Here is a 27,820-nt window from a genome sequence, read left to right as displayed (position 1 = left end):
CTCACCAGTAACGCTGGCAACACTGGCAGCAGGCAGCGAGCTGCAGCCAGTGTTGCCATATTTGGCAGGAAATCTGGCTAAATCTGAATCGGAAACATTTCATACAGAGAGAATAAAAATAACTAGAAAATGCATTTCCTGCAGAAAATGCGGTGAGTGCGGTGTGAGGTTGAAAGTGAGGTTGAAAATATTTTTTAATAAAGCCACATAGATTAAGACATAAAGAAACGTTAAATGGCTTAAATCAAGTAAAGGGATTTGAAAAAAAAATCAAAAGTCTAAATGGAGTAAACATGCACACCATTTAAGAAAATGTAAATGGTCGGAAACAAATAAAGTGACAGCTGAATGAAAAGCGCAAAGCATTGCTACAAATGCAGAAATGTAAAATTAATTTAACTGAAGAATCTGAAAGGTCAAATGTATTGCCCTGCACTGTCTGCGTGTGTGTGTGTGTGTGTGTGTGTGTGTGTGTGTGTGTGTGTGTGTGTGTGTGTGTGTGTGTGTGTGTGTGTGTGTGTGTGTGTGTGTGTGTGTGTGTGTGTGCGTGCGTGCGTGCGTGCGTGCGTGCGTGCGTGCGTGCGTGCGTGCGTGCGTGCGTGTGTGTGTGTGTAAGAGAATAGCGAGCCGGTGCATGATTAAAAGTAGCACAATAGAGCGGGGGAAACGGCCCATTCTGGCAACACTGCCTGAACGTCCACCAACAGTAGCCCAATCTTGCGGGAAAACCCGCCCAATCTGGCAACACTGCTGAACGTCCTCACGCTCCGGACCACTCCGGACCGGTGTTACACCGAATTCTGCGACCCACCGAAAAGTGTGACCCCAGGGGGCGTCAACGTAAATCAATGTGACCAACTGAAAACGAAGCCGGTATGAAACTAAAACTGTGATTCTGAATAAAGTTTAAATGATATCGAAATTCCGTTAGGAAGTTGTTGAAGATACGTTCGTAGATTTGTTAAATGGTTTAAAGGAAGGTAAATGGTTGGAAAATTATTGAGTTACGATGTCTTAAGAAGTAGGAAGAAGTAGTGTCAGAATGGGCAGACGTCTTGGTAGGACGGCTCCAGCGTCCTCCCATTGACTCCCATGTTAAAAAAAAAGAAGCATTTTCAAAAGTAGAATATCTTAAAAAGTATAAAATATTTAAAAAGCTTCCGAACATTTAAAAATTTGAATGGAGACTCTAGGTGAAAAATTGAGGAAGGAGATAGGTCCCAAAATTTGTAGAACAATAAAGTGGAAAGAAAGAAAGAAAGAAAGAAAGAAAGAAAGAAAGAAAGAAAGAAAGAAAGAAAGAAAGAAAGAAAGAAAGAAAGAAAGAAAGAAAGAAAGAAAGAAAGAAAGAAAGAAAGAATAAAACTTATGAAGAACAATAGTTAAGCGCTGCATGCAGCACTCACATAACAATAGTTGAGCGCTGCATGCAGCACTTACCTAATAATTTGAAAGTTTGAAAGGTTTATGCATTTTCTTAAAAAATACATGTATACATAATTCACCTAAATAGTGGTCCTGTAAAATGGAAATATCATTTTAATAGTTATTTATATGTGCCCTATATAGGCCAAAATATTAAAGTCATTTGTGTAAAAAATTGAATTGCACAGATTATGCATGTTTTGAATTAGGTGAACTTTACAAACTTAAAGTATTATCTACCAATCTATCTATTTTATCGATCAAATCTATTTCCCCACTATCAATTGCGCACAAATGTATAATTTCCATAAAGTTTTGGCCAATTTTGATTGACTTGAATTGACCAGGCAAATATTTGCAAGATCTAATTTCCCCAAGTACTTTAAGATATGAATTTATTTATAATATAGTTCATGGTCAGCAACATCTATAAACAGTGTTTGAGAAATTCAGGGCACACAGTGGAGTCTGCCCCCATTCATAGTTATGGCCTAATTTCTACACAAACATCCATTAATTAAAGAAAAATACTGACTCCATTGTTGTTTAAAGTTTAGTTTAGTTGAAAATTGGAAACATCCACAAACTTCAAAAAAGCCCACTTCTACATACCAGTAAACAATGTAAAAAATAAAAAAATTAACAAATAAACAAGCAGTTTTTATATTTTACAATCCACCAAATTATAGCCATGAGCCTTCAAGTTGTCGATAGAATAATGTTTGACATTTCACTCGTGAATCAACAACATTGGATCCTATGGAATACACGGCTAATAGGAACATCATCTACTATGAGGAGACAGCTTCTCCAGTGCCTCTTGAGGCCCTTGAACGTCTTTAAAGTTTTCAGATATTGACATCATGGTCTGTCTTTTCTCACCCTTCTCGGGAAATTTCTCTGAAAGCATTAGCAGGTCCAAAGGGTAAAACATTTCTATAGCAGCCATCTTGCATTCACTGTAGGCCTTTCTACTTTGATTAAGCTTGACATTAACAATACATTGGAGTAAATACATTTAAAAAGTAACACATTAATACTGCTGTTTCACTTTGCCACGGCTCTATTTTACACTACGACAGACTCCGGATCCATGTTGGATCTGGTGGACAAGGTAGAGGATCCATGTTGCATCTGCTTCACGTAGGATCCCTAATTGATCTGTCTAACGTTAGATATGATCCATCCGTTGAATGGGTTTAACATGGGATAGGCGCCATTTTGTTTGCATTCTGTTAAACATGGCAGAAGAGTCTTGCTGACCCAGAATTTCTTAACATTGCTAGTTTTGACCTTTGAGATGTTCCGTATTCTCTCACTAATAGTAAACAAATAGCAAGGCTCAGTGACACTCGGACAGACGGACAGGTAGACAATCAGGTAGACAGGACGGGTGCGTTCAAAGGCATAAAGGAAAGTAGGAGGGTTGACAATTGTACTGTAACCAAGGAGACAATCACTATGGAAACAACCCAAATTAATTATGCCGAAGAGGGGAAAATGTAGACCTAAAGTTGCAAGGCAGCAGTATACCTCTACTTTGCATGTGATGTAGTGGTTACCGTGGTAACACACACCGGCAATGACATTGCTATGGAAACACATTTTTCGTCTTCCCTGAAAATATGTAATATCCTCGCCTCCGGCCTCCTTTGAGATCCGTCTCAGAAAGAGAGGAGCGATTCCTCTGGTTTCTTCGGGGCTCGTGTGGTTGCAGGAACAACAAGTCCTTTAAGTTTGTCTGAATTCGACATCCAAACATTTGGCAATCTGCGTAAGGAATTCTTGAAACAATGTGTGTATTAATGTCCATGAAACTTTTTTTTTTTACCAGAACTCCTCCATTCTCTCATTCTTTACGAATCACTTCCTGTTGTGGTTAAGTCATCCTCTCTCCACAGCTCCGCCTACTGGTCACTACCAGTCTAGCACTAGACTAGCCGACTAGCCTGCTCGAAGCCTACAAAATAAACACACAGACAGGCGGCCAGACAGGCAGGGCAGACAGGCAGAGAGAGACACACACACAGACAGACACAGAGACAGGCAGGTAGAACAGCGAGATGGAGTAAAGAGAGAAGGCCGACATACATTGAGGGACAGAACGACAAAAAAGGGGGGGAGGGGGCAAGCAAAGAGAGAAACAGGCGACAGACGTAGAGATACATGCATAAATTCATAACAACAGAGAGACAGACAGGTGAATTGAAAGGGTTGGAAGGTAGACAGCATTAGGGCAAGATTACAAGCAAACAGACAGAGACAGAAAGAGAGAGAGAGAGAGAGAGAGAGAGAGAGAGAGAGAGAGAGAGAGAGAGAGAGAGAGAGAGAGAGAGAGAGAGAGAGAGAGAGAGAGAGAGAATGAGAGGGACAGAGAGAGAGAGAGGGTTAAATAAAGTGAAGAAATAAGACAGACAAACAGACAGACAGACAAACAGACAGGCAGGTTAGAAGAGGCAGGCTCAGACAAAAGGTAACATTTCAGCCAATTGAAGCAGCAATTTCCTCCCAGTCTCAAGGTCCTACTGCCCCATAACTCATTAACAACCCTGTGCCCCAGTCAATGCATATACTACTTTAAATGGTTTAAAAACTGTTTCAGTTTTCAATGCAACATTGACCAAATCATCTTTGACCAATCAAATTGGTCGCATATGGATAATGACCCTAACCCTTTCCAACCTAATGTAAACGACACAACCCTGCTGGGAACAAGGTAGGAACTTAGTGGTCATTACTAAAGTCTGAATATAAACGACTGTAAACATGTTGTTACTAGCTAATGGAGGTCATACAAATGAACCTCTGCAGATTAGTAAATTAGTTAATGGAAGGTAGTCTAGAAAAAAAACACTGTAAAAACTAGAATGTTAGTAGTCAGTTTAAGGTCTTCTGAATAGAGCATTGTAAACCAGCAGGTTAGTAAAGTAAGGTAGTCAGGATAAACCATTAGGTTAGTAGTTTTGTTTCAGGCTTTGTTATGGTAAGTAGGACATAATATAGGAGTTTGAAACCTGAGGAAAGATGGAGGAGGAGACCTTTGGCTTTGTGACCTCACCTTCCCAGGGGGTTGTGTGTGTGTGTGTGTGTGTGTGTGTGTGTGTGTGTGTGTGTGTGTGTGTGTGTGTGTGTGTGTGTGTGTGTGTGTGTGTGTGTGTGTGTGTGTGTGTGTGTGTGTGTGTGTGTGTGCCTAACAAAGATATACAGTACATGTTGCCATAGATTTAGACACTGAGCAGACATTGTTTCGACCAGACATGCACTACAATAAATCTATTTTCTACATATATACAGTATATTCTATGTATATACAGTATATATAGGCCTATACATGAACCTATAGGCAAGCAGAGAAGAATGCAGCTCTAGAGCACATAGACAGGCAAAGCCACAAAGAGAGGTAAAAAAGAGTAATTGATTGATAGATTTTATAGAGCTTTAAATATAGTATGCATAGACTAGCCCCCAGATATAGAATTAATATCCACAAAACTACCTGAGGAGTAGGCCAATCCGAACACACGCACACATGCACACACACACACACACATAATTGAATGTACAAACAGCAGCGATGAGTGTTTCCATTCACACTGAAAGACACACAGACACAGACACAGACACAGACACACACACACACACACACACACACACACACACACACACACACACACACACACACACACACACACACACACAGACACACACACACACACACACACAGCGTTAAGAACACTGTGTTGACATTCAGAGGTGCTGGTTAAACGGCCGAGAGTCAGCTAGTTTTGAATGACATCTTGTGGAGGTCAGAGGTCAACGAGTGGCCAGTACCACTCCACAGGCCGGTTGTCTAAAAGGTTGGGCATTTTCAATTAGGAACTTGTTTTCTCGTTCAAACGGCCTTCAGAAGGCCAGGGTTCATCTTGAGGACTGAGGGTCCACTTGTTTCATACAGGCAAAATCATGGAGCTCACCGTTGCTATGGCGATCATGGCATTACTGTGAGTTGTGTTCATTAAGTTATGTGTGTGTGGTGTGGGTGTGTGTTCTGTTGACCCGTGCTGGTGGTGGCAGCTGCGGCTGTGGTGTGGTGCGGTGTTCAGGGAGTGTAGGTTAGATGTAAGTCATGGCACCTTTAGCGTTGCTATCCAGGAAGACTTTAATGTAGGAGGTGGGCACATATCCCTCCTCGTCCTGGTCCCGCCTCACTCGGGTCCAGCCGTCCCCCTTGTCCTCCTCCACCACCGACAGCAACTCGCCCTCCACCATGGAGATGGTGCCCTCGTTCTGACCTGCGTCACACAAACACGTCCCGGTCAAGTGGTCGAGTGTCGGTAATTGAGTTCACATTGTCAACTTGATTCTTCAACCGAGTCGATTCGACTTGGATCAGCCTTAATCACACATCGTCTCTAAGTGCTTCAAGACTAACTATTATTAACTATATAACACCCCTTAACCGCCTAAACCCTTTAACCGATACATTTCAGAGGAAATGAACCGATGAAAATAAAGGAAAAAGGGCCTTAAATATCAAGAAAGCAACCTTGAGGAGTAACACAGAGACAGAGACCCTTCCTTCCTGGAAAGGTTTGGAGTGCCATCTCACAATGCTAAGCTACAAGCGCTAGCATCTGCTGCAGTGTTAGGGGAGGCAGCAGCGTGTCTGGGGGGGGGGGGGGGGTCTGGCATCTGTGACAGAGGAGTACCTTGGAAGGGGTAGAGGGCCTTGCAGGTGCCTATACTGGGCAAGGGCTCATCTTCGTCAAAGTCATCGTCAAACTCTGAACTGCGAGACTTCAAATGGAGCTCCGCGGTGTTGTCCTCTGTGTAGCTGCCGTCGGGACTAGAAACGCAACACGCAACACAACACAACGGATGAGAAGACATGGTGCAGGCAGACGGGGACAATATTTCTGGAGTTCGAAGTCTCACAATATAATTCAACACAGAGCTGCATAAATCATCTGGTCGGATGGCAACCGGGGTTGCCAGGTTAAATGCAAAAACCATGGATCTACAAATTCCTTAACTTTTCATTTAATATTACAGCCCATTTTTGTTGACAGAAGGCTGGACAGCTGAGTGAAGAATCAGACAGCTGGTGCTCATACGGTCAGTACTCTATTGTAGAGCTAGTGAAATGGTGTTGGAAAGCTAGCAAAGACATAAATAGATAGTGAACAGAGTAGATGGCTGTGAAGGGACATGCCTCTCTCGGCTGGAAGGACCCTGGTGGTTGAGGTTCTCCAGGTGACCCAGGCTGCTACTGCCTGGCGTTGTGGCCTGGGACTCAAACCCACAACCTCCACTCTGACGCCTGCCGCCGTGATCTACCAGCCTGCTCTCCGTCTCCTGCAACCAACCCTGTGAGGGCACACAGAAACACACACACACACACACACACACACACACACACACACACACACACACACACACACACACACACACACACACACACACACACACACACACACACACACACACACGCCAATACACACACACACACACACGCCAACACACACACACACACCCCAACACACACACACACACACACCCCAACACACACACACACACACACACACACACACACACACACCCCAACACACACACAAACCCATAAAAACAGACATTCAGTATAAGTAGATGACTGAAGTTGTGATAATATCTACAGGTCATGTCCAGACCTGATGTCTGTGCAGCTCCTTCTGCAGGCGGTCCAGCCTCTGACTGGCTTCCTCGATCTGGGAGTCCAGGCTGCTGGCGTCGCCCATCTCAGGGCTCCTCTGGTACACCTCCCGCAGCTTAGCCAGAGCATCTCTGCAACACGCACAAACACACAAACGAAAGGCTGTGGTAACAGTGGTTTAATGATGGGGTTGAGAAGTGGTTTAAAAGGACATGATCTAAAACATCAAAAACCGAAACATACATAACAACATAACAAATGCCCTTTCAGGAAAATGTCAAAAGTATGTAAATATAGATCTTAAAGTCGTCAGTAATAAACTGATTGTAGGGGTGTGGTTTGTATCCACGCCTACCCCTTCGCCATAACTTGAGTAACTGGTGCAAGTTAGGTGGTCACTCATTGCCTAGTACGTAGCCAAGAGAGATACTAGGCTCCACCCATTAATTTGTCGTGAGGAATTAGATAGACTGAGATTAAAGGAGAATTTCACCGGCAGAGAAATGAATCTGTATTGAAAGTGGGTCATATATTTAGTCGAATAGTAACATCAATTTCAATTTTTGTGCCTCCTTGACCGAGAAAAGGCAGACAGTGACTTTTTGGCGCTTGCGGATTGAAGACGACAACTCCCACAATGACAATCAGCGTTCACTCAGTGAGGGACGTAACATAACAGTCAATCAGCGTTCACTGCAGTCCAGCGTGAACAGCAGCATGGAGGGGAAGTGATTGTTGCCATTTGCACTCCGTTTCTCCCGGAGCTCTATATCTAATTATTATAATATTATTTATCTAAGGTATCTAATCTATGTAATATAATATAATATACAAGATCACAGCCAAAAGCTGTGTGCACCTCCGGATGATATTATGAATTAAAGACTGCGTTGGGTTCTTGGACGTCTCTGGTACTTCCACAACATGTAAAGACTTGTAGAGGGGGTTATCTCGGAGTCCTTCACAGGTTCGGGTAGGCTACCCGATGGGTGACCCGCACAATTTGGAAGAAACAGGGGAAAAATAATGTACTGTGTCGGACACGGGTGCTGGTCAGGTCGGACGCCTGAACAGCGTGGGTCGGTCGCGGGTATTGTGATTTAGGGCGAGACTTCTCCGGTGCTGGATATGTTATTCAGGAGCAGAGGAGTCAATTATAACCGTCAACAGTGGATGATGTGCTTTTTTTGCACAGCAATCTAAAGCACCACGTTAAACACCACATAGGGCCCTATCTTGCATCAGGCGCAATTGACTTAATCACTGGCGCATGTGTCGTTGCTAGTTGTATTTGTATTGTATTGTAGTTTGCAACTGGCGCAGAGTGTTCTTTTCCCTCCTGCGCCACGCGTCAGTAAATTAGGGAATGATCTTGCGCCCCAAGGGGCGGCTCGGCGAAAGGAGGAGGCGTGTTCTGGCGCAAACGTTCCCTGGTGCTATTTTGACGTTTCAGAAACCACTTGCGCCACAAACCAGGAGATACCTGGTTTAAAGTCAGTGGCGCATTGTTCAGATACTATTTTAAGGGCGCATGCATAATGTTGCTTGTGCACCTCGCGCATACACTTTGCTTCTCTCATCTACCTAGCCACACATTCTTGGTTAATTATTTGGGATACAGCTGATACAGCGGTAATAAGTTGTACTTTTAAATCAATGCATCTGCAAACACCGTACAGCAAACACATCTTTTCTTGACACAGACATCGTGTATATGCCCATAACTTTTAGGATTGATGAGTATTTGATCGTGAGAAAACATTGTTTTACCGCGAGTGAGTGTTAAAAAGAATGAATGAATGCGGGCGCGCGTGTGTGAATGTGTAACACACACACGCGTGCAGGCGTGCGTGCGTGTGTGCGTCCCATCTGTTTAAACACACGCAAACTAAACACGTAACACATAATACAGTCCATGGCAATGTATATTAACGGGGGGGGACATGCATATTAGGAACACAAGTCGATAACGATAATGCATCCAATACTTATAAAAACGATGTTTATAATGTATTGGTTGGCGCTTCTCACTTGCGTTTCAGACCGTTAAAATAGGGCCCATAGTGTTATACCCCGGTGTTCCATCCAATGTGTCTAATTTTCCTTTGGGTGTGGGTCGGGCATCGGTATCTATTGATAGCGTGTCTGGTCGGCTGCGGAATGTAATTCTCGGGCGGGTGCGGGATTGCAAAATAAGACCTGTGTATTGATTCTCGGCCCTTGGTGGAGAAGGAATTGGGGGAAGGGATGTTGGCTTTGACTCTCTGAAGTCCAGATTGAACTGCAAATTCAGATTGATGTGAGACGTCGGAGAACCCGACGCAGTCGTTTATTCATAATATCATCTCAAACGACTGCTTTGGGTTCTCCGATGTCTCTGGTTCTTCCACTTCCACATCAATCTGAAGAAGACTGAACCATGACATGGAAGAGAAAGGGATTGTTGCCCGCGATTGTCTCCCGCCGGAGCCCGCTGCCCGCTGTCCGCTGCCGCGAGGCACCACCAACAAGGGGCGGTGGTGCCTCGCTGAGGCCCCCTGGAGGCGCACACAGCTTTGGGCCGTGATATTATGCATAATATTATTATAGATGTCTATATATTATCTTATATCATTTAAATATAGAGCTCAAGGTCTCCCGCCGGAGCTCGGCCAAAAGCTGTGTGCGCCATTATGAATAAACGACTGCGTCTCTGGTACAACATCATTGCTTCTTTAGCGCTCGTGTGATCTACCGGTCACACCGGTCAGACGATAACGTCAAAATCCATACCGTAGCGCAAATTCAAACCGGTGTACTCTCTATACCGTTTATACCCCACCCACTGGCACTGATCTGTAATAGGTCTGTAGCGTCAGTGGGTCCCACCCCCTAGCCGGGTTTGAAAACGAGGAGTGCTTGTCGTTTCTTAGGGCCCCCCCTCTTACACTTCCTGCTTTAAATGACACAATAATCATAATTTTGCGTCATTTAAAGCAGGAAATGTTAGAGGTAGATACGCAGGACCATTAAAAAATATGACTGGGTTTCTAACGATACAAAGCTTAATGCAAATGGGTGTAGTTTCCCTTTAAGTAAGAATGCATTTGATTTCAGGGAACATCAATTTGTGATGCTTCAAAATAGTGATGTTTTTTCACGCCTTGATAACACTTAAAAAAAAACTTTATAACTAGAAGTAAATGATGGATTTCTGTTAACCATCCGGAGTGGTGGGCAGGGGGATGGATCTCTCAGGTACCTCTGTTCTCTCTCTCTCTGGACTTCCACACCGATGCTGCTGATCCTGTTCTGAAGTTTCTTACGCCTCTGTTCTGCAGGGAGGTGACTGAAGTCTTCTGAGCCAGAGCCCTTCAGATAAACAACACGAAAACACACACACAAACACGCACGCACAAAGATATATGTATTTTATTAATCCCAGATAGAAATTGACAGAGGCACTGTCTTATATAACAATAAAAATACCAGACAGGGAAATCCCTACTTACCAGTTTGAGTGACAGCTGCAGGCATGAAAGGAAAGTTTAAAAAAGTTAAAATCCGGAACATTAAAAATGTTATGCATATTGTGTTAAATTTGTAGGTTTACTGTTTTATTGTGTGGATATTGAACGTTATGTTTTCTTTTGTCTGTTCGTGATGTGCTACGAGCAGGGCAAGTTGGGAGAGGATTTTGTCACATTATCGTGTCGATATGCAATACTTCTAATGGCATCATCCCAAAAAGGATAAGGAGGCAAACAACTGGCTGTATGGACTGAGAAAACATTGTTCTTTGCATGGCCATCTCACATCATGCGGGCACGATGTGAAGGGAGAGAGCGTGAGTAAACACTGAAAACCAAGACGCTCACCCCTCTCTTCAGGCTGCGAAGACACTGTTTTCGGGTTCTGGAGCCGGAGCTCATGAGGTCGTTGAGTCGCTGCGTGATTGGTTCCCGGGCGGAAGTAGGCGGGGACTGTGGGCTGCTGGTTTCGCCCCCTGGGGATGGGGAGGTGGGTGGAGGAGGTGGTGGCTGATGTGGGGAGGAGAGAAGGCTCATCAGCTGAAGGGAAGAGGGGTGTGTGTTAAAGGAAGAAAGGGGCGAGACGAGAGAGAGAGAGCGAGAGAGAGAGAGAGAGAGAGAGAGAAGAGACATAGTGCGAGAGAGAGACGTAGGTATGTAGATCGAGCGAGAGGGAGAGAAAGAAAGAGAGAGCGAGAGCGAGTGAGAGCCAGAGAGTGGAAAAAACGAAGTGGGTGTGGAAGAGGAGGAACAAGAGCGAAGAAGACAGAGGGCAAGTTAAGAGAAAACAGAGAGATGGAGAGGACAGGTCAACAGCAGCGACAGCCAACAGAGACTCATGATCCATCCAGGATCCATCCATCATCACTTGACGTTTCTCCCGCCTCTACCTTGTTCTTGCGGATGAAGGGCCAGAGTCTTCCTCGGCTGTTGCGCCTTGTGTGTCTCTGCTCGGCTCGGTTGTCAAGGTAACTGGACTCGGAGATGCTTCGCCTCATGGGGGCGCTGTGGTCCTCAAACTCCACGTCTCCCGGAGGCTCGAAGCCCGTCTTGAACACCTCCACCACCTGCTGGCTGTCCTGGGACACACAGACAGACGGACACAGTGTTAGAACCGATGACCTGCTGGCTCTCCTGGCACACAGACGGACGGACAGACACAGTTTTACACACAGACAGACAGACAAACAGACAGACAGACACAGTGTTGAAGCCAATGACCTGCTGGCTGACACACAGACAGACAGACAGACAAGCAGACAGACGGTCAGAGTGTTAGAGCCAATGACCTGCTGGCTGACACACAGTCACACAGACACACACAGTGTTAGAGCCAATGACCTGCTGGCTGGCTGGCAGACAGACACACAGACAGACACAGAACCAATGACCTGCTGGCGGTCCTGGTACAAACACACAGACACAGGCCGAGTGTTAGACCAATGACCTGTAGATCATAAACTCATAGACACAGTTGGTGGCTCAGGGAGGATCGGGATCCCTGAGACAGGAGCCCACGGCTTCTGGCCAGCTCGCTCTCTGTTGTTGATTTTTTAAAGGGGACATATCATACCACCAGGTGTGAGGGTGTTTAGCCATTACAAGCGGGTTTGAAAATGTGCAGCATTGTGACATTAGGCTGGTAGACTGATCTATCCGTCACACATCTAGGTAGCCACGCCCACCTGTGATGTCACAATGCTGCACATTTTGAAAACGGCTTTTAATGGCTAATCACACTCACACCTGGTGGTATGATATGTCACCGTTAAGACGTTTTTTAAAAGCAGCTTCATTATCGGAACCCAAACATTCCCCTACGGGAGTAGCCGTGTTATTCGCCCGATTACAAGAGGACGTTGATTGGCTCGGGGAAAACTGAAGCAACCGGCTCCAGCTCCTGAACCCCAGAGTTGTTCCTCAAAGTGGGGTCTGGAAGCAGGCAGGCGTGTGTGTGTGTGTGTGTGTGTGTGTGTGTGTGTGTGTGTGTGTGTGTGTGTGTGTGTGTGTGTGTGTGTGTGTGCTTCTGGGTCAGGGTAGAGGAGCAGGAGCCTGGACTCACCACCCGGGACTGTATGCTCTCCGCAGCGTGCGTCATCCCGTCCAGACATCTGCTGATGATGGGCAACACCTTATGCTCCACCTCCGCAAGCGAGCGCATCGACTCCCCAAGTCGGTCTATCCTCCTCTCCTCCATGTCTTGGATACGCTGCACAGGCCAGACACATGCAAATACAATTAAGGCATTTAGCAGACGCTTTTATCCAAAGCGACTTACATCGGTTAATACACACATTGACACACCGACGGCAGAGTCAACCATGCAAGGCGACAGCCAGCTCGTCAGGAGCAGTTAGGTTAAGTGTCTTGCTTAGGGACACATCAACACTCAGCTAGGAGGAGCTGGGGATCGAACTAGCAACCTTTCAGTTACAAGTCAACTGCTCTACCTCCTGAGCTAAGCCGACCCACACACACATGCACACGCATGCACACACACACCCGCACACACACATACACACACACACACACACACACATGCGCGCACTCACAAACCAACACATACAAAGACACACATACACACACACACACACATACGCACACATATACGCGGGCACACACACGGACACAAAAGATATATATTCAGCGTGGGGTGCTGCTAGTGGTGTATAAGTTGTACTAGTAGTAGTATTTACCTGGTATATAACTGGTACCTGTGTGTGGTAGTGTGGGTACTAGAAAGATTTACCAGGAATGAAACTGTTACCAGTGGGTGAAAGGATTTAACTTGTACCACTAGTGGTACTCATGTATATCTGGTATATAAGAGTGGGTGAAAGGTAATGATACTTACAATAGTATCCTGGTATATGATTGGTACCAGGGCGTGGTAGGGCTGTACTAGTAGTATTGGTATTAGCAGTAGTATACAGTATATCTGGTATATAACTGGTACCAGGTTGTGGTGGTGCTGTACGAGTAATACTGGTATCAGCAGTAGTATATACCTGGTATATAACTGGTACCAGGTTGTGGTGGCGCTGTACTAGTAATACTGGTATCAGCAGTAGTATATACCTGGTATATAACTGGTACCAGGTTGTGGTGGCGCTGTACTAGTAATACTGGTATCAGCAGTAGTATATACCTGGTATATAACTGGTACCAGGTTGTGGTGGTGCTGTACTAGTAATACTGGTATCAGCAGTAGTATATACCTTGTATATAACTGGCACCAGTGTATGGTAGTGCTGTACTAGTAATACTGGTATCAGCAGTAGTATATACCTGGTATATAACTGGTACCAGTGTGTGGTAGTGCTGTTGCTGGTCCTGGTTGAACTGCTTCAGGCTGGTCGTGTAGTCTTGCTTGGAGTCCTCAGCCGCCTGCTGCTTCTGCTGAGCTGTCTGACGAGCCTGAAGCATGGTGCGCGCACACACACACACACACACACACACACACACACACACACACACACACACACACACACACACACACACACCCAAACACAAATACACACACACACATACACACACACTAAAATACAATTGAAATGATTCTTTATCTGTATTGTTGCTACTAAAACGCACTTTCTCTGGTGGTCCAAGGACACCTGGCTGTGAAGCACTTTAACATGTGTTATGTAAAGTAGAAGTTTCAACCTACCTTTAGGGAACATCGCTGTGAGATAAAGAGAGAGACAGATCGCGTTAAACACTGACACACACTTATATATAATATATATATATATATATATATATATATATATATATATATACATATATATATGGATCAGATGGGTTACCAATATGTCATCTATCCACCTGTTTTGCTAACTATCTATCTAACATCAACTAGGTTTCTGCCGGAAAAAAACATTTTGAAGAAAAGTTTGACGCCAGCGGTCCTATGGGACCAATAGGGATCGCCAAACCCCGGACCAGTGACATCGTCCAGCTCTTCTAATGCTCATGGAAACAGAGTGGATGTGGCAGACTGTGATCTTCCACAACACGTGTATGAAGCTGTGCTCTCTTCTAGTCGCAGAACAGGCGGCCTGACGTTTGTCCTTCTCTGGGTACAGACGCAAACTTCCGATCTGGGGGATTCTGGTTTGTATACCCTGCAGTGGCTGCCGGCACAGCCATCTGTCTGCCTCTCTCCCTTTGCCTGTCGGCCTGTCTGTCTATCTGCCGGTCTGTCTGTCTGTCTGCCTGCCTGCCTGTCTGTCTGTCTGCCTGTCTGCCTGTCTGCCTGTCTGTCTGTCTGTCTGTCTGTTTGTCTGCTTCTCTCCCGGTCTGTCTGCCTGTCTGTCTGCCTGCCTGTCTGCCTGTCGGTACCTTTTCTCCATCTGCTTTGCTGTTGTCCGTATCAATCCTGTCAAAGTTCTGCTGGGCGCGCTCCGCCTCTTTACAGTCCCGCTCGAACCGTCGTTTACTCTGAACACAACCACAGCATTCAGACGGAGCGGGTTAGTCGTTAGTTCACAGTATTATTAACACCCACATAACACTTAGGCATTGGTTAAAATCACAACATTACATGAGGTGTTATTAATAAGGAAGACAAAACATGACATTTGTCGTTATTAACACCGGTGTTATGTTGTTAGACGAGTTAATAGTCAAGTAAACAAATACAGCGGCTAGATTATGAATTAATTAAAGCTTACGACCGTGTCATAAGCTTTGGTAGCAGAGGTATTGACACCTGCAGTCTCAAAACCACTCCAGGTTTCTAAGTGTAACCAGCAGGTTTAACCACCTGCTGGTTACAACAGTATTCCGTGCGCTTTGGGAACAGAGCAGCGTGTTTCATGTCAGGGGTCATGACGATCACCCACCGACTCCAGCTGTTTCCACGAGTTCTCGATGTGCTGCTGGGCTCGCCGCCCATCTTGGAAATGCTGTAAAAAAAAATAACATCAGTATCCACAATATCAGTTCTGGTGTCAATCAGCTATATTAGACACTGGGACGATATTGGTCCACTATGCTGGTGAGTGACCAGCGATAAGGTAATATAGTAATATTTACGTAACGCATATCACGACTAGCATCTGCAGGTTTGTGCTGTCGGCCACTGGTCACTACTTCAAAATGTATCAACTGAGCTGGTCAAAGTAGAGATACGATTTCTGTAGTTGTACTTTCAGTGTTTACTACTGAACAGCTCATAATAATGACAGAAACACATTAGCAGTTGGACTTCAACTGGTGTCTGTGATTAAGTTGTTTTTCATTAAATGGGTTTTGTGAGCCTGTGTTTACACGCACGCATGCACCCACACACATGCAGACAAACACACACAGACACACACATACACACACATACATACAAGTGTGAGCACACGCATGCAAATACACACACACACACACACACACATACACGTACACACAACGATAATCCCACGCACACCATCACACACACACTTCCCCCTCTTTAATTCAGGCCACTGACTGCAAACAAAAGAATGTTTGCGTCTTTGTGTGTGTGTGTGTGTGTGTGTGTGTGTGTGTGTGTGTGTGTGTGTGTGTGTGTGTGTGTGTGTGTGTGTGTGTGTGTGTGTGTGTGTTTAGTGACCTGAAACAATGTTCTAGTTGGACTAGAAGTAGAGTAGTGATTAAGACTGTTTCTATGTGTAACCGCCATAGATAGTATGTGTCAAATTGTTCTGTTGAAATTCTGCTCTTTCTGAATCTGTGTGTGTGTGTGTGTGTGTGTGTGTGTGTGTGTGATTTTGTGAGTGTGTCTTGTGTGGTAGCATGTGTGGTAGCGTTTGTGATAGTGTGTATTCAGTGTTTAAATTATAAATTTGTTAATATATATAATTTTTTTATTGAGCTATTTTAACATTTTTTCACAGACCCTTGTTCTGTAAATGTTATACTTCTTTTAACATGCACATGTGTGTTGTCTTGTGTTGTCTCCCATGTCTCAATGCAGTGTTACCATAAAGCCAATGCTAAGTCATTCCATTGAACTGAAAGGAACACCCATCAAGCCTGTATAGGAGCACACCCATGCACACAGGCCCATGTGTGCGTGTCTTACTGATTTCCTCTCGGTCTTCAGGTCCTGCGTGTAGCGCACCAGCTCGCTGACGATGTAGGCGTGCAGGTTCTGGGCCAGCGCCTCGCGGTGGCTGGCGTAGTCGTTGAGCTCCCTCAGCGTGGACCCGAACGAGCGGCACCAGGAATACCTGCAGGGAGCCACTCCGTCACTGCCACGCCCCGCCCCTCACCCCACCAACCCCAGTCAGCTCGTTGGGTCCTCCTAGCCCCCCCGAGAACCTGAAGGCCTTGTATTGTTGGGGGGCCAGAGCCTTCTGCAGCATCGACCCCAAACTCTGGAAGACCCCCCTCGACGCCCCCCATATTTCTCAGAGACTTTAGCAGCCTCGCCTCTACGTACTCCTGCTCATTCTCTGGTCCTCTGTCCGCTCTGTCGGTCTGTCTGTTTAGTGTGCTTAAAAGGATTTGGAAAGGGATTTTTGGCTTTTATTTCTCCTTCTCTGTAAAGCGTCCTCGAGTGTGAGGAAAGCGACATATAAACACAACCCTAATCATGCTAGAGCTCTATGTACAACATCCTGCACAACGGTGATAATATCATAGCAGGTTGTGACTGGCTTTTATCACTTTAGTTATTCAGGACTAACCGACTATGGACTGTGAATGTTCAGTAAGTTGAGTTTTTACAATATTTTGCTCAATGATTTTTAGTGGTGGCAAAGAGGGATTGTAACCCAGAACCTTTGAGTTGGGATAGTATTAGCAGTGGGTGAACGACAACGCTTGCCAAGTAGTAGACTGTGGGCGGGCGGTGTGGCCAGCGAGCGAACCCCTTGGGCAGAAGCATCAGAGCGGCCAACAGGGCTGACAGAAATGGCCGACTAACCTGCTCTCTTCTTCTTCCTTGCAGTTCTTCTTGGCTTGATACTTCTTAGAAAGATTCCTACCGAGAGAGAGAGAGAGAGAGAGAGAGAGAGAGAAGAGAGAGAGGGAGAGAGAGAGAGAGCATGAGCTCCACATACCATAATAACAGATCTATTTGCCTTTCCTGATTTGTACAGTGGGCGAATAGAGACACAAACAGAAACAGAGTTGGGGGTAAACTACATTTCCCTGCCAAAGACAAGCGCAATGCGTTGTCATGGAGATACACTGCCATTCGATCATGTTAATTCAGATTACTTTATCCAAACTGATGTTGCATTTTCTGTAGTTCCCTGTTCCTTCTGTACAGGGAACTACAAGTGGCTTCAAAGGAAGCCACTGGCCTCTCATGTTTACACAACCAAAGTTCGGACATCCGTGGTGTTTTTGTCTGACCACCAAGGGTGGTCTATTGTCATTAACCTCAAACTGTACCGCAAGTAAAGACTTTAGCTTACAGTGTAATTACAGTACAGTACTGTAGTAACAAGCAATTCAACAAGCTAACACCCGGCACTTCAAATGGGGTAACGTTGTGGAGCAGCCTAACACTTGTGCCCTAGTGTGTAACTCAAACCTTCACCGCTTCCTAAGAGGAACAGCTAACCCTCACCACACTGGAAAGTTACATGCTGCTCTGTCACCCTAATACATATGAAGCACATGTCGGGGCATGTGGTTACGTTGGTTATTACATGGTGCTTTAATGTGTAATTGCACTGCACCAGGACTGTTATGCAGACCTGAGGTGTAACCAAAAAATCTAATGCAAATACGTTCCAGAAAATTGTGAAAACTGCATTATGGTGTTTAAAGGGGCGGCTAACGCATGGTGTATCACATAGGGTCTCATGGATGGGCCTGGGTCAGGCGTGGCGTTGGAGTTCACCTCAACGGTTGTTGTTTGCTCCTACCTGATTTGTTTGGCGTAGCTGAGTTCAATATCGGCCCTTTCCTTCACAAACTTGGTGTAGCGCTCCAGGAAATCAATGCCCCAACTGGTGTGTTTCTCCAGGTTCTCAAACTGGTCCTTAAACAGCAACACAGGGAGAACAAATGAGCGTCCCTCATGAAACACGAGCAACACAACGTGCTAATATATCCTTTAGGGACACACCACCAGAGACACTGAGCCATTTGGATTATAATCACAGCAGGTTGCTATTTTCTAAATCTCCTTCTTTTTAATATATGTATATATTATATATTTTTTACATTATTTACTTCCAATGCACCATAAAATGGCCATCTCTAGCTCCACCTCTCTTTACGTCCCGCAGGTTAATCATAGTAGACTGCAGGGATTAAGTCGTTCGTTGTCAGATTATAAAGCAGGCTATTATGCAAATGAAATACCATTCCATTAAATCCATCCCCCATCCCTTCTATCCATACACAAATTACAGAGAGAGAGAGACAGACAGAGAGCCATACAACAAAAGACAGTCCTATACCTAATCTATGCATCATGCCATTTAATGACATAGCCTGCTGTCTGCGTGAGTGTATAGTATTCAAAAGCACATTCGACCATTTCATACGATTGTTCTGGGGGTAAAATGCAGTAGGCTATGCGGTTTATTCCAGCGGTTCATCCTGGACGCAGCTGTTGGTCTCAGCCGCACCGGGACGTTCTCCTGCAGGCTGCCTCTGTGCGCCGCCCATATTGGAGCCATCATGGCAGAGAGGTGCGATAGCGGCCGTCTGCCGTGTTGCTATGGCAGGTGCACGCCAGCACGCGCACGTCTGGATGCGGCCAGCAGGACTGACTAATACTTGCGCAAAGAAATGAAACATGCACGCGTTCAAACAATGCATCGTTAGCCACCCAAGCGTTAATTCCACACGAGCAGCGGTTGCATCGTAGAACAACGAGCCCTGCGAGGGGGGAGTGGGGTGGGGGGCAGGCCTTGACCGCTAGACGGAGGCTGCTCGGTATAGCGGTGGGGCTGCTGCAGCGGCAGCAGCACATCAAGGGACGGACAACCTACCCACAGCTCGGTCCCCCAGCTGCAGCTCACGGCTCCGGGGCGCCTCGTACCGGTGGCTGTCCTGCGGGTCGTCGACTGCATGGTGTCCATCCTGGGATCGGAATCGATGATGAAATGACTCCGCGTGAGCTGCTCTCTGCAGCCCGCGTCCTCTTTGAGCGAGTGCATGCTGATCTGTCTCGCGCCGATTCGCCGGGGCTCGCGGTTGTTCTGTATACGCAATACGCGCCCGGTGACACAGCCACGGGACGTGGTCGCGCGCCTCCCCGGAGAACACTCTGCCGGTGGCCTCTCTGCGCGCTTCTGTGCGTGTGCGTGCGTGTGTGTGGGTGGGGCGGGGTTGGAAGGAGGGCAGTATAGATATAATGGACATTAACGACCTCCGTGGTCAGCGAAATTGAAATTCTAAGAGTAGGTGGTGCAGGTACAAATATTCATCACAGGAAACATTTAAGGAGGAATCGTGATAACACAGATAGAACAAAGAATTGCATTGCGGGATGGTGGGAGTTGTAGTTTATTGATGGAGTTAGTCTCTTAGGTGGGGTACAAGGCCTATTAGAGTAGGCTACAGTACAAAAAGGCAAGAAAATATTTATATCAAATCTAAGATATGTAATCAGATTACTCATGTTATTTAGGTTCTCAATATATAAATAGGCCAAGTATTGTCGTCTTGTTAGGAAATTCATTATTTGTAAATAATCTCCCTTTATAAGACTCAGAGCTAATAATTCATTAATACTGCAGTTGCGGCATTTACACTAGGTAAACACTAGGGTTCAGCGTTGGCTATGTTTACTTAGATGAATGGCTTGTGAATGTTGAATTAAATGTTTCAAAATAGCCATTTCTATGCAGCGACGACAAATTGAATATAATACTGTGCCTTGTTTATCTAAACATCTCCTGCACCAACATAATCAATCCCTACCAGATGAGTGTTCTGAGTGACAAAACATTTCAATAAACCAAAAGAAGAGAAATGGACCATTGGATTGTTTACAAATGATTCTGGGACCCTGTCCCATTATAATCCAGGACAGTCTTAGAAAATATATTAAGCCATAGTCGACAGAATATGGCAAAATAATAAACTCTGAAAGCAGTCAAACAGCTTTATTAAATAATATGAATGACTTTAAAACTGTCATTCTTTTGGATTCAGTTCCACATGCGTCACCATCTACTCTAGCTCTCTCCTTCCCCTCCTCCTGAGCGGCCATCTTCTCTCTTTTGGGGTTCCTTGGCTCCTGATAGGAAGAGACGGACAAGCAAAGGTTTGAAACACACACACACACACACACACACACACACACACACACACACACACACACACACACACACACACACACACACACACACACACACACACACACACACACACACACACACACACACACACACACACACACACCTTAGTTTAGACTCCAGTTCGGTTGCCAACTTGTGGCCCTGGTCCCTGGTCATGTGGCTTTGCATCAGCCAATCAGAATGGACTTCATCAGGAGGACACAGCTAGCACAAAACATCGTTGAGCGCAGTGTAAACAGTCCTTGACATAACCTTGCAGTCCAATGCCATAACATCCAGCATATGGTGCATGGTCTTAGATATTGAAATATATATATAGCAACAAAAGAAAACATGAGGAAACCCATGAAAACAAAATGATAGAACATGCATGTTGAGGGTGGATTAAGCAGCCTCACCAGTCACGATGCAGGTTGATTGGACTGCACAGCTGGGATGCATTCGGTTATCAATGCATGCAGGTTAAACCAGCCACTCACACAAACACACACACAGACTCAGGAGAGCGCTGACATGTCAGTAGACAGCAGCTTTTTTAAGCTTTTGAAGTTAACCCTTACACCATTTTCCCTATACATTACATTAAGCCTTATTACTGGGCAAATAATTGCCAACAACAAAAACCAGGTCCCATGGCATGCCACCAGGTGTGGTGTGATTAGCCGCTAAGAGCCGTTTGGAAATCTTCCCCTTTTGGTATCACAGGTTGGCGTGTCCACCTAGATGTGACGGATAGATGAGCAACGTTTGCTACAGTCCACTGGGTAGGCTGGTAGACTGATCTATCCAGCACAAATCTAGGTGGACACACCCACCTGTGATGTCATAAGGGCCACAACAAGAAAAATAGAATTCCGCCAACAGATACATTTGAAACAATGGTCTCCATTCTTGAGATTTCATTGCCATCTAGTGGAAAAAACATCCAATAGCATGGATAATACTTCTCTGAAAAATCATGAGCCTATTGTTGGCTAAGCACAGTGGGCATACCACTTCTAAAATGCAAACAATCAATCTCTGCAATCCAATCATATTGCTGCGTTGTCTCTGTAGAGACAGCGCAGCAACACCTCTATCCAAGAGAAAGTGAAATCTGCGAGCTGCTGATCATGTGAGAGAAGGTTATGCAGTCGCATTAAACAAAGACCTTAAAAGATGGTGCGATCTACAAGAGAGACGCAGATGAACTTTCCTTACGAGGCTTTTGTCGGAATAAAAAACAAGTGGTCAGCAAAATAAAGAATATGTTGGCGTTTTTGCACTTGTAAATAGTAAATCACGTTTGTAGCCTACACTCAGACGTGAACTCATTCTTTCATGCGTAAAAAAATTCTGTGGTAAAAAATAAAAACATTCGGGAGTATGATAATTATTCTAAAGAGGACTAAACTCAGTGCGCAGCCCCGTCTTCTCCAGTGAACCAAGAAACCCGCGCCATGAGAAACGGGGGATTCGACCCCCCTCGGTTTTACACAGGAAACTTGCGATAAGACGGTGAAATCGCCGTCATCCTGCACATCATCCTGCCCAACAATATGGGCAGAATCTAGACCAAGCTCTCCTAATCGGCTCAGCGATAGCCACGTGTCAATGCCCAGCCTCTGGTTTGAATGATAATGATGATAATGAATGGAAGGTTGCATTTTTAATGTTTACACCAAAGATTCTAGACCTGAGAGTGTGCGCCAATCAATGAAACCTTATGCAGAATCAGATAAAGTCGGCTCTCTTTGCTATGCAAAGCATGTTTCAGAAATCAGCACATTAAGATAAATGAAGGCTAGTTGTCACGCAAGCTGTTTTAGATTTTTGTAATATGGAATTATTTCAGGAGGGAAAATGCCATGAAAAAGTTTACGCACGTGCGTTCAGGATTAGGACTGATATAACATGTCGGCCTAGGCCTAATCAATTGTGTTTTAATATCTTTATAATATTATTGCAGTATATTATTTTCGTAGGCTACTCTGCTGTTGGCCTTGATGGGGAGATATATTTTCCTGCGACATTCCTGCGTCTCCCCCTCCAACGGAGCCCATTTCAGCACCGTGTCAGTGGACAGTTACAATCCTACGAACGTCGTTAGTGCAGTGCACGCGCGTTCCTAATGGCCGGTTCAGACTACACGATTGTCAGACATTCCTCCACGATTTAACATGTCACACAATACGATCTCAGAGCCAGGAAATCGGGCCTTGTCTCGTCGTAAGACTGGCCACACTACAAGATTCGAGGGTGCGATGCTCTCTACTTTGTATCATTCACGTTTGCAAGATATTTTGAAAATCTAAGATTTAGAACTAACATAAATGCTTTTTACATTTTTGTCATAAAAGGTTCCAGTAGTTTTTATATCTGCTCAATGCGGCAATTCCTCACAGTAGTTGCGTTTGGCATGACATGAACTATACAAAGTAGACGCAGCAACGTAGCCTAGCAACAAAGCGTCAACAATGGATCCCGAGTACCTAGGCATTATGCTGGCGGTCCTCTGCACAGGGACGGAAAGGAAGAAAAAGAAGAAAGATTGTGGACTCGTTCTTGGGTTGAAAATGCGGGGACGTTGCTGCCACATTTCAACCAAAGTTGTCTTCATTATATTGCTCCATTTTCTATTGTTTTCTTTATTAGCATTCTTCTTGTTATTGATTGCATTCATTTTTGCAGTAGTTACTCCTACTCAGCGTACTGCAGTGAAGTCAGTTGGTAAACACTGCGCGTGAGGTCCAGCTGTTCACGGGCTTCCCTCACGCAACTGGGGGCGTGGTTCCCTCATTTCAACAATGGATACGTCATGCGATTCCCCAAAAAATTCTGACATGCCAAACTTTTCGTTGTGGGGTTTTCGAATGTCGCAGACGAAAGCATCGCAGATCGCAAGCATGTCACATTACAAGACCTCGTCTCGTCGCCGACCCGTCAAAATCGTGTACGATTCGCAAATTTGTCTGCGACGAAAGAATCCTGGCAAAATCGGGCTGAAATCGTGTAGTCTGAACGGGCCATAAGAGGAGTTTCGGAAACGCTCCAAAGAAATTCACGATGGTTCGCAAGATCCATCGAGAATGATCGTACCAGCATGGATCGTTTTCGGGAAACAGGTCCCAGGAGTCCGCAAACGGCAACAATCCCTTCTCCTCCATGCTGTGGTCAGTCTGACAGCTCATTGGTCAATGGGCAGCAGCTCATTTGCATTAAAGCTACAGACACCAGAAACAGTGCATTCTGAAAGGACTGAAACATAGGGGAATAGCGCTAGGCAATTTTTCTTCCTAAAAGCTATTTCCAGCAAACAGCTTCAAAAACATGTTTTCTGGAACTCAAATACAATGTTTACTTGTTGGGAAAACACCATAATATGTGTCCTTTAAAGATAAAGTCTGACCATTTTAAATCGCATTACCGAAGCCTTCACTGGTTTAATAATAATAAATGATCTGTTTTTTATAGCGCTTTTCTAAATACTCAAAGACGCTTTACAAATAAGAAAGGAATACATACAGACAATCAAACAAAATCAAACAACCCTAACCCAAGTGTAAAAAAAACAAATTATAAATGAGGCAGAACATTTCACTTTACACGTCACTGCTATGTTTGTAGTTCCCTGAACAAAACAAACAAACATGCATTGTATTGATAGGTGTGTGAGTTTGAGTGAGAGAAACACCTGGATATCAGGCCTGCAAACTGAAATCTGCTTGATGGTCTGCAGGTAGGCCACCGTCATCTCCAGCACAGTTACCATGTCAACACGACCGCCGGGAATTGTGGGTAGAAGCTGCCGTAGTCTGCTGCAGCTCTGGGTGATGCGTTTCCTGTCAAAGGTAATTCAAATAAAGTGTGTGGCCAAACAAGGTACTCATCAGCATCCACCATGTGGCTAATCAGTTCCTGATTTGCTAGTGAATCCCTTTAATGGCTGCCTAAAGAGTCTACACACACCCTCATCCAAGCCCTTAACTCTGCAGTATTCACATTAAACCTGAGATGGCTCATTTAGGAAACTGTTATGTAGCCGACATCGTGCTAGGAGCACGTGTCAAATACTTCAAATACCTGCGGTGTCTCTCCAGGATAACGCAGCCCCTGTGGGTGTTTTTCAACACCTGCCGATGTTCAATCTTCATGTTCTCCTGAAACTCATTCAGACCTTCCTCTTCCTCCCTCTCTTGTTGTACTGGGTTGGGCCCTAGAGGACTGGGATCCCTAGTGGACACGGCGGGCCTCTCAGGTGTGCTGCTACCACCAGAGGGTGAGAGGGTGGTGGTGGTGGTGTCAGGAGCCACACACAGCTCTTTGGGTCCTAGTTCCTCCGTATGAAGAAGAGCCATCCTGGGTCTGAGTCCTGGCTGGTTTCACGATGAGAGACTGACGTCACTCTTTCACAGATTAGTCAATTATACTCATTTCCCAGAGGCCTCGTCGTAGGACACACACAGGTGTCTCTCATAATACTGATTATGGGTGTTACTTTGATGCAACAGGGCACTGTTAGGCCCCGTTTACACGAAGGGAAAACGCAGATATTTCCACGCGGTTTGGCCTCTCATTTACACGAAAACGCAGTTTTTGTCACAGAAAACGATCATTTCTAAAAACTCCGGCCAAAGTGGAGATTTCTGAAAACGCCGGTTATGTGCTGACGTGTCGACGGGGGGATACGGGGTTTTAGCAGAGAATGTCTAATATGAGGAGAACTGGCACTCGTGGGTTAGTTCCGGTTTTCTGGACTGGTTGCAGTAATAATCTTTGACCACGCGGGGCGCTCGTAGGCGAGTCCAGAATGAATGGGAGCCAACGGGGTTTTATCCTCAGAATCCACTTTTCTCACGATGTAATTTTTTGCATGTTCAGTGTTGTTAAATCATTTCTCATTTTTTTTTTAGTTACTGTTCTTATTGTGTTCTTGTTAGTGTGATGTTTGAATAAACTTGCATTGTTGGTATAATGTTTGTATAATTACTGTTATACAACTGTTACTGTTTCAATGTGACCCAGACAATATTTCTCATTTAACAAACATGTAGCTTATAATGTGTTGCGTGGCAGAGCAATTATATTCAATGGCTTAAAACAAACCCATCTGTAAAGATCAGTGAATGCATAGAAATCCATGACAAGTGGTGTAGATGGTTTTCCCTCTGTGCAAGGTCATTAGCCCAAGTCCTACAAAAAAATAACGACTGTAATAGCAGATGTTGAAGTTGTTAAATCGTTTACTAACCATGTGATTGGAACAATCGGTTAAGGTAAGTTAAGTGCTTGAGTCTCGACACTTTAGAGAATGTCTAGCGCGCAACTTGAATAAGCCATGTGCGATATTACTCGGGCTCCAGCGCAACTTTCCTTACCAGGTGAAGCCTCAGGTAGCCTAGGACCATTCATACAGGAGCAAGCAAGAACGTTACCTTTTTCTGTCCTTGGGAAACGAAAAGACGGACAATCCGTTTCCACTGTAAGTGCAGTTTATCATTGCACATTTACGAGGCATTTCTTTTTTAAACTATCTTTATTTTCGAAAAATAGACAATGACAGATTAAATGATATTGAGCGGGATATTGACTGTATTATTTAAGGCGGTCATACCGTACCTACCATGTAGGCTATATAACACATTGAACACAAGAAATGGAAGAAATTCCATTTATGCCCATGTACTTTCACCATACATACTATCTAAAAAATAAAAGGGCCTGCAGGAAAATATAAATACAGTACGCAAAAATTTAGTTAACACGTTTCTGATTGCTCTTCAGCTTCAGATGCCGTCAAGAGGGGTCTCTGGTCGTAATCAGTCGCAAGTCCGCCCCTGACCAATCAGCATTCATTAGCAGAATGCTGGCGTGTATGGCCAACAACGGCCCAAACTGTAAGAAATCGAAAGGACATAAGTACTCACTCATTTGACTTTTGAAGCATAATCTATATTGAACTTGCGGAATCTACAATAAAATTTGCGATATTTCAACGACAAGCAGGTGAAAGAGGCATAATTAGCCGTTTAGCCCCATAGACTCCCATTCAATCTGGACTCGCCCGCGATCACCCCCAGTGGATGTCTCATGGAACTACAACCAAAATCGGTACAATGGGGGCGTATAGGGAGTGCCCAGGCTCTTCGTAGACGGGCTCTGGTTCTATTTCATGTAGGCTACGCCGTCTAGGCTTCGCCTTATGGGCTTGTCCCGTGCGCGCGCCTGTGCGCGCTGAAAATTCAAACTATGCACCTATCAGCGTGGGCACCGCCCACATTTCCCACGGTATCGTGTATATAGCGCGGTGAATACCGTCGCTCATCCTCCCTTTTCTTTCAGCACTTGCAGTGTTGCCAGATGTACGATAATTATCGTATTTGTACGATAATTTGGCCCTCTGTACGATGTACGATCAATAATCCCAAAAAAGGCCAAAAATACGATAATTTGACCATTCAGTGAATGTGTGGTTGTAATCGGTTGTAATCAGCCTGTCGCAACTGTCTGTCTGATTTTTTTTTGTGAACCCTGAGGGCATCTCTTTCCATGTGACAAATTTCAAGCCAATCGTGCTTTTCTAAATGTGAGCTTGCCTCAGAACAACGGCAATGATTGGCTGAATGGTCCGCTGCGCCCGCCCCGGGAAAAAAAAAAAAAAGAAAGAAAAGAAGAAGAAGCAGAGACGGCTCGGCCCGGTCTGGAGAAGCGCGGAAAAGAAAATGAAAGAACCTGGAGGAGGAGGAGGAGGAGAAGAAGGAGAAGGAGGAGGAGGAGGAGAGGCTAAGAAAACGGCGGGGCAGAGTCGAAGTAAGCAGCATCGCCTACAAACTTACAGAAAAGAGTGGGAGAGCCAATTTGCCGGGGTGGTTGAGACACTCGAGTGACTATATAGCGCATCAATAGACTTATTTTGAATATGACGGGTGTACGATAATTTCCCTCAAAATACGATAATTTTATGTCTCTGGTAC

The 27,820-nt window shown here is 45.0% G+C and overlaps 1 protein-coding gene across 2 annotated transcripts; it reads right to left on the bottom strand.

Moving 5' to 3' along the window:
• Nucleotides 1–1,975: 1,975 nt before the first annotated feature.
• On the bottom strand, nt 1,976–19,717 carry fnbp1a (formin binding protein 1a). Of its 2 annotated transcripts, none has more exons than XM_056591573.1 (18): nt 19,554–19,717; nt 18,477–18,592; nt 17,525–17,581; nt 16,679–16,826; nt 15,468–15,530; nt 14,965–15,063; nt 14,291–14,305; nt 13,912–14,040; nt 12,686–12,832; nt 11,514–11,702; nt 10,972–11,163; nt 10,606–10,620; nt 10,356–10,465; nt 7,113–7,245; nt 6,638–6,792; nt 6,135–6,271; nt 5,559–5,717; nt 1,976–3,385 (listed from the first exon to the last, which is right to left on the bottom strand). In XM_056591573.1, exons 1-18 carry the CDS (start codon nt 19,641–19,643, stop codon nt 3,357–3,359), a joined length of 1,983 nt encoding a protein of 660 aa, XP_056447548.1. In that variant the 5' UTR covers nt 19,644–19,717; the 3' UTR covers nt 1,976–3,356. The 2 variants fall into 2 exon arrangements, with proteins under 2 accessions (XP_056447548.1, XP_056447549.1); XM_056591574.1 differs by having other exon boundaries at nt 10,972–11,133.
• Between the last annotated feature and the right edge of the window lie 8,103 nt (nt 19,718–27,820).

The sequence above is a fragment of the Gadus chalcogrammus genome, chromosome 6, assembly GCF_026213295.1.
Source record: "Gadus chalcogrammus isolate NIFS_2021 chromosome 6, NIFS_Gcha_1.0, whole genome shotgun sequence".
Classification (NCBI taxonomy): Eukaryota; Metazoa; Chordata; class Actinopteri; order Gadiformes; family Gadidae; genus Gadus; species Gadus chalcogrammus.
This window is presented reverse-complemented; position numbering and strand designations above follow the sequence as displayed.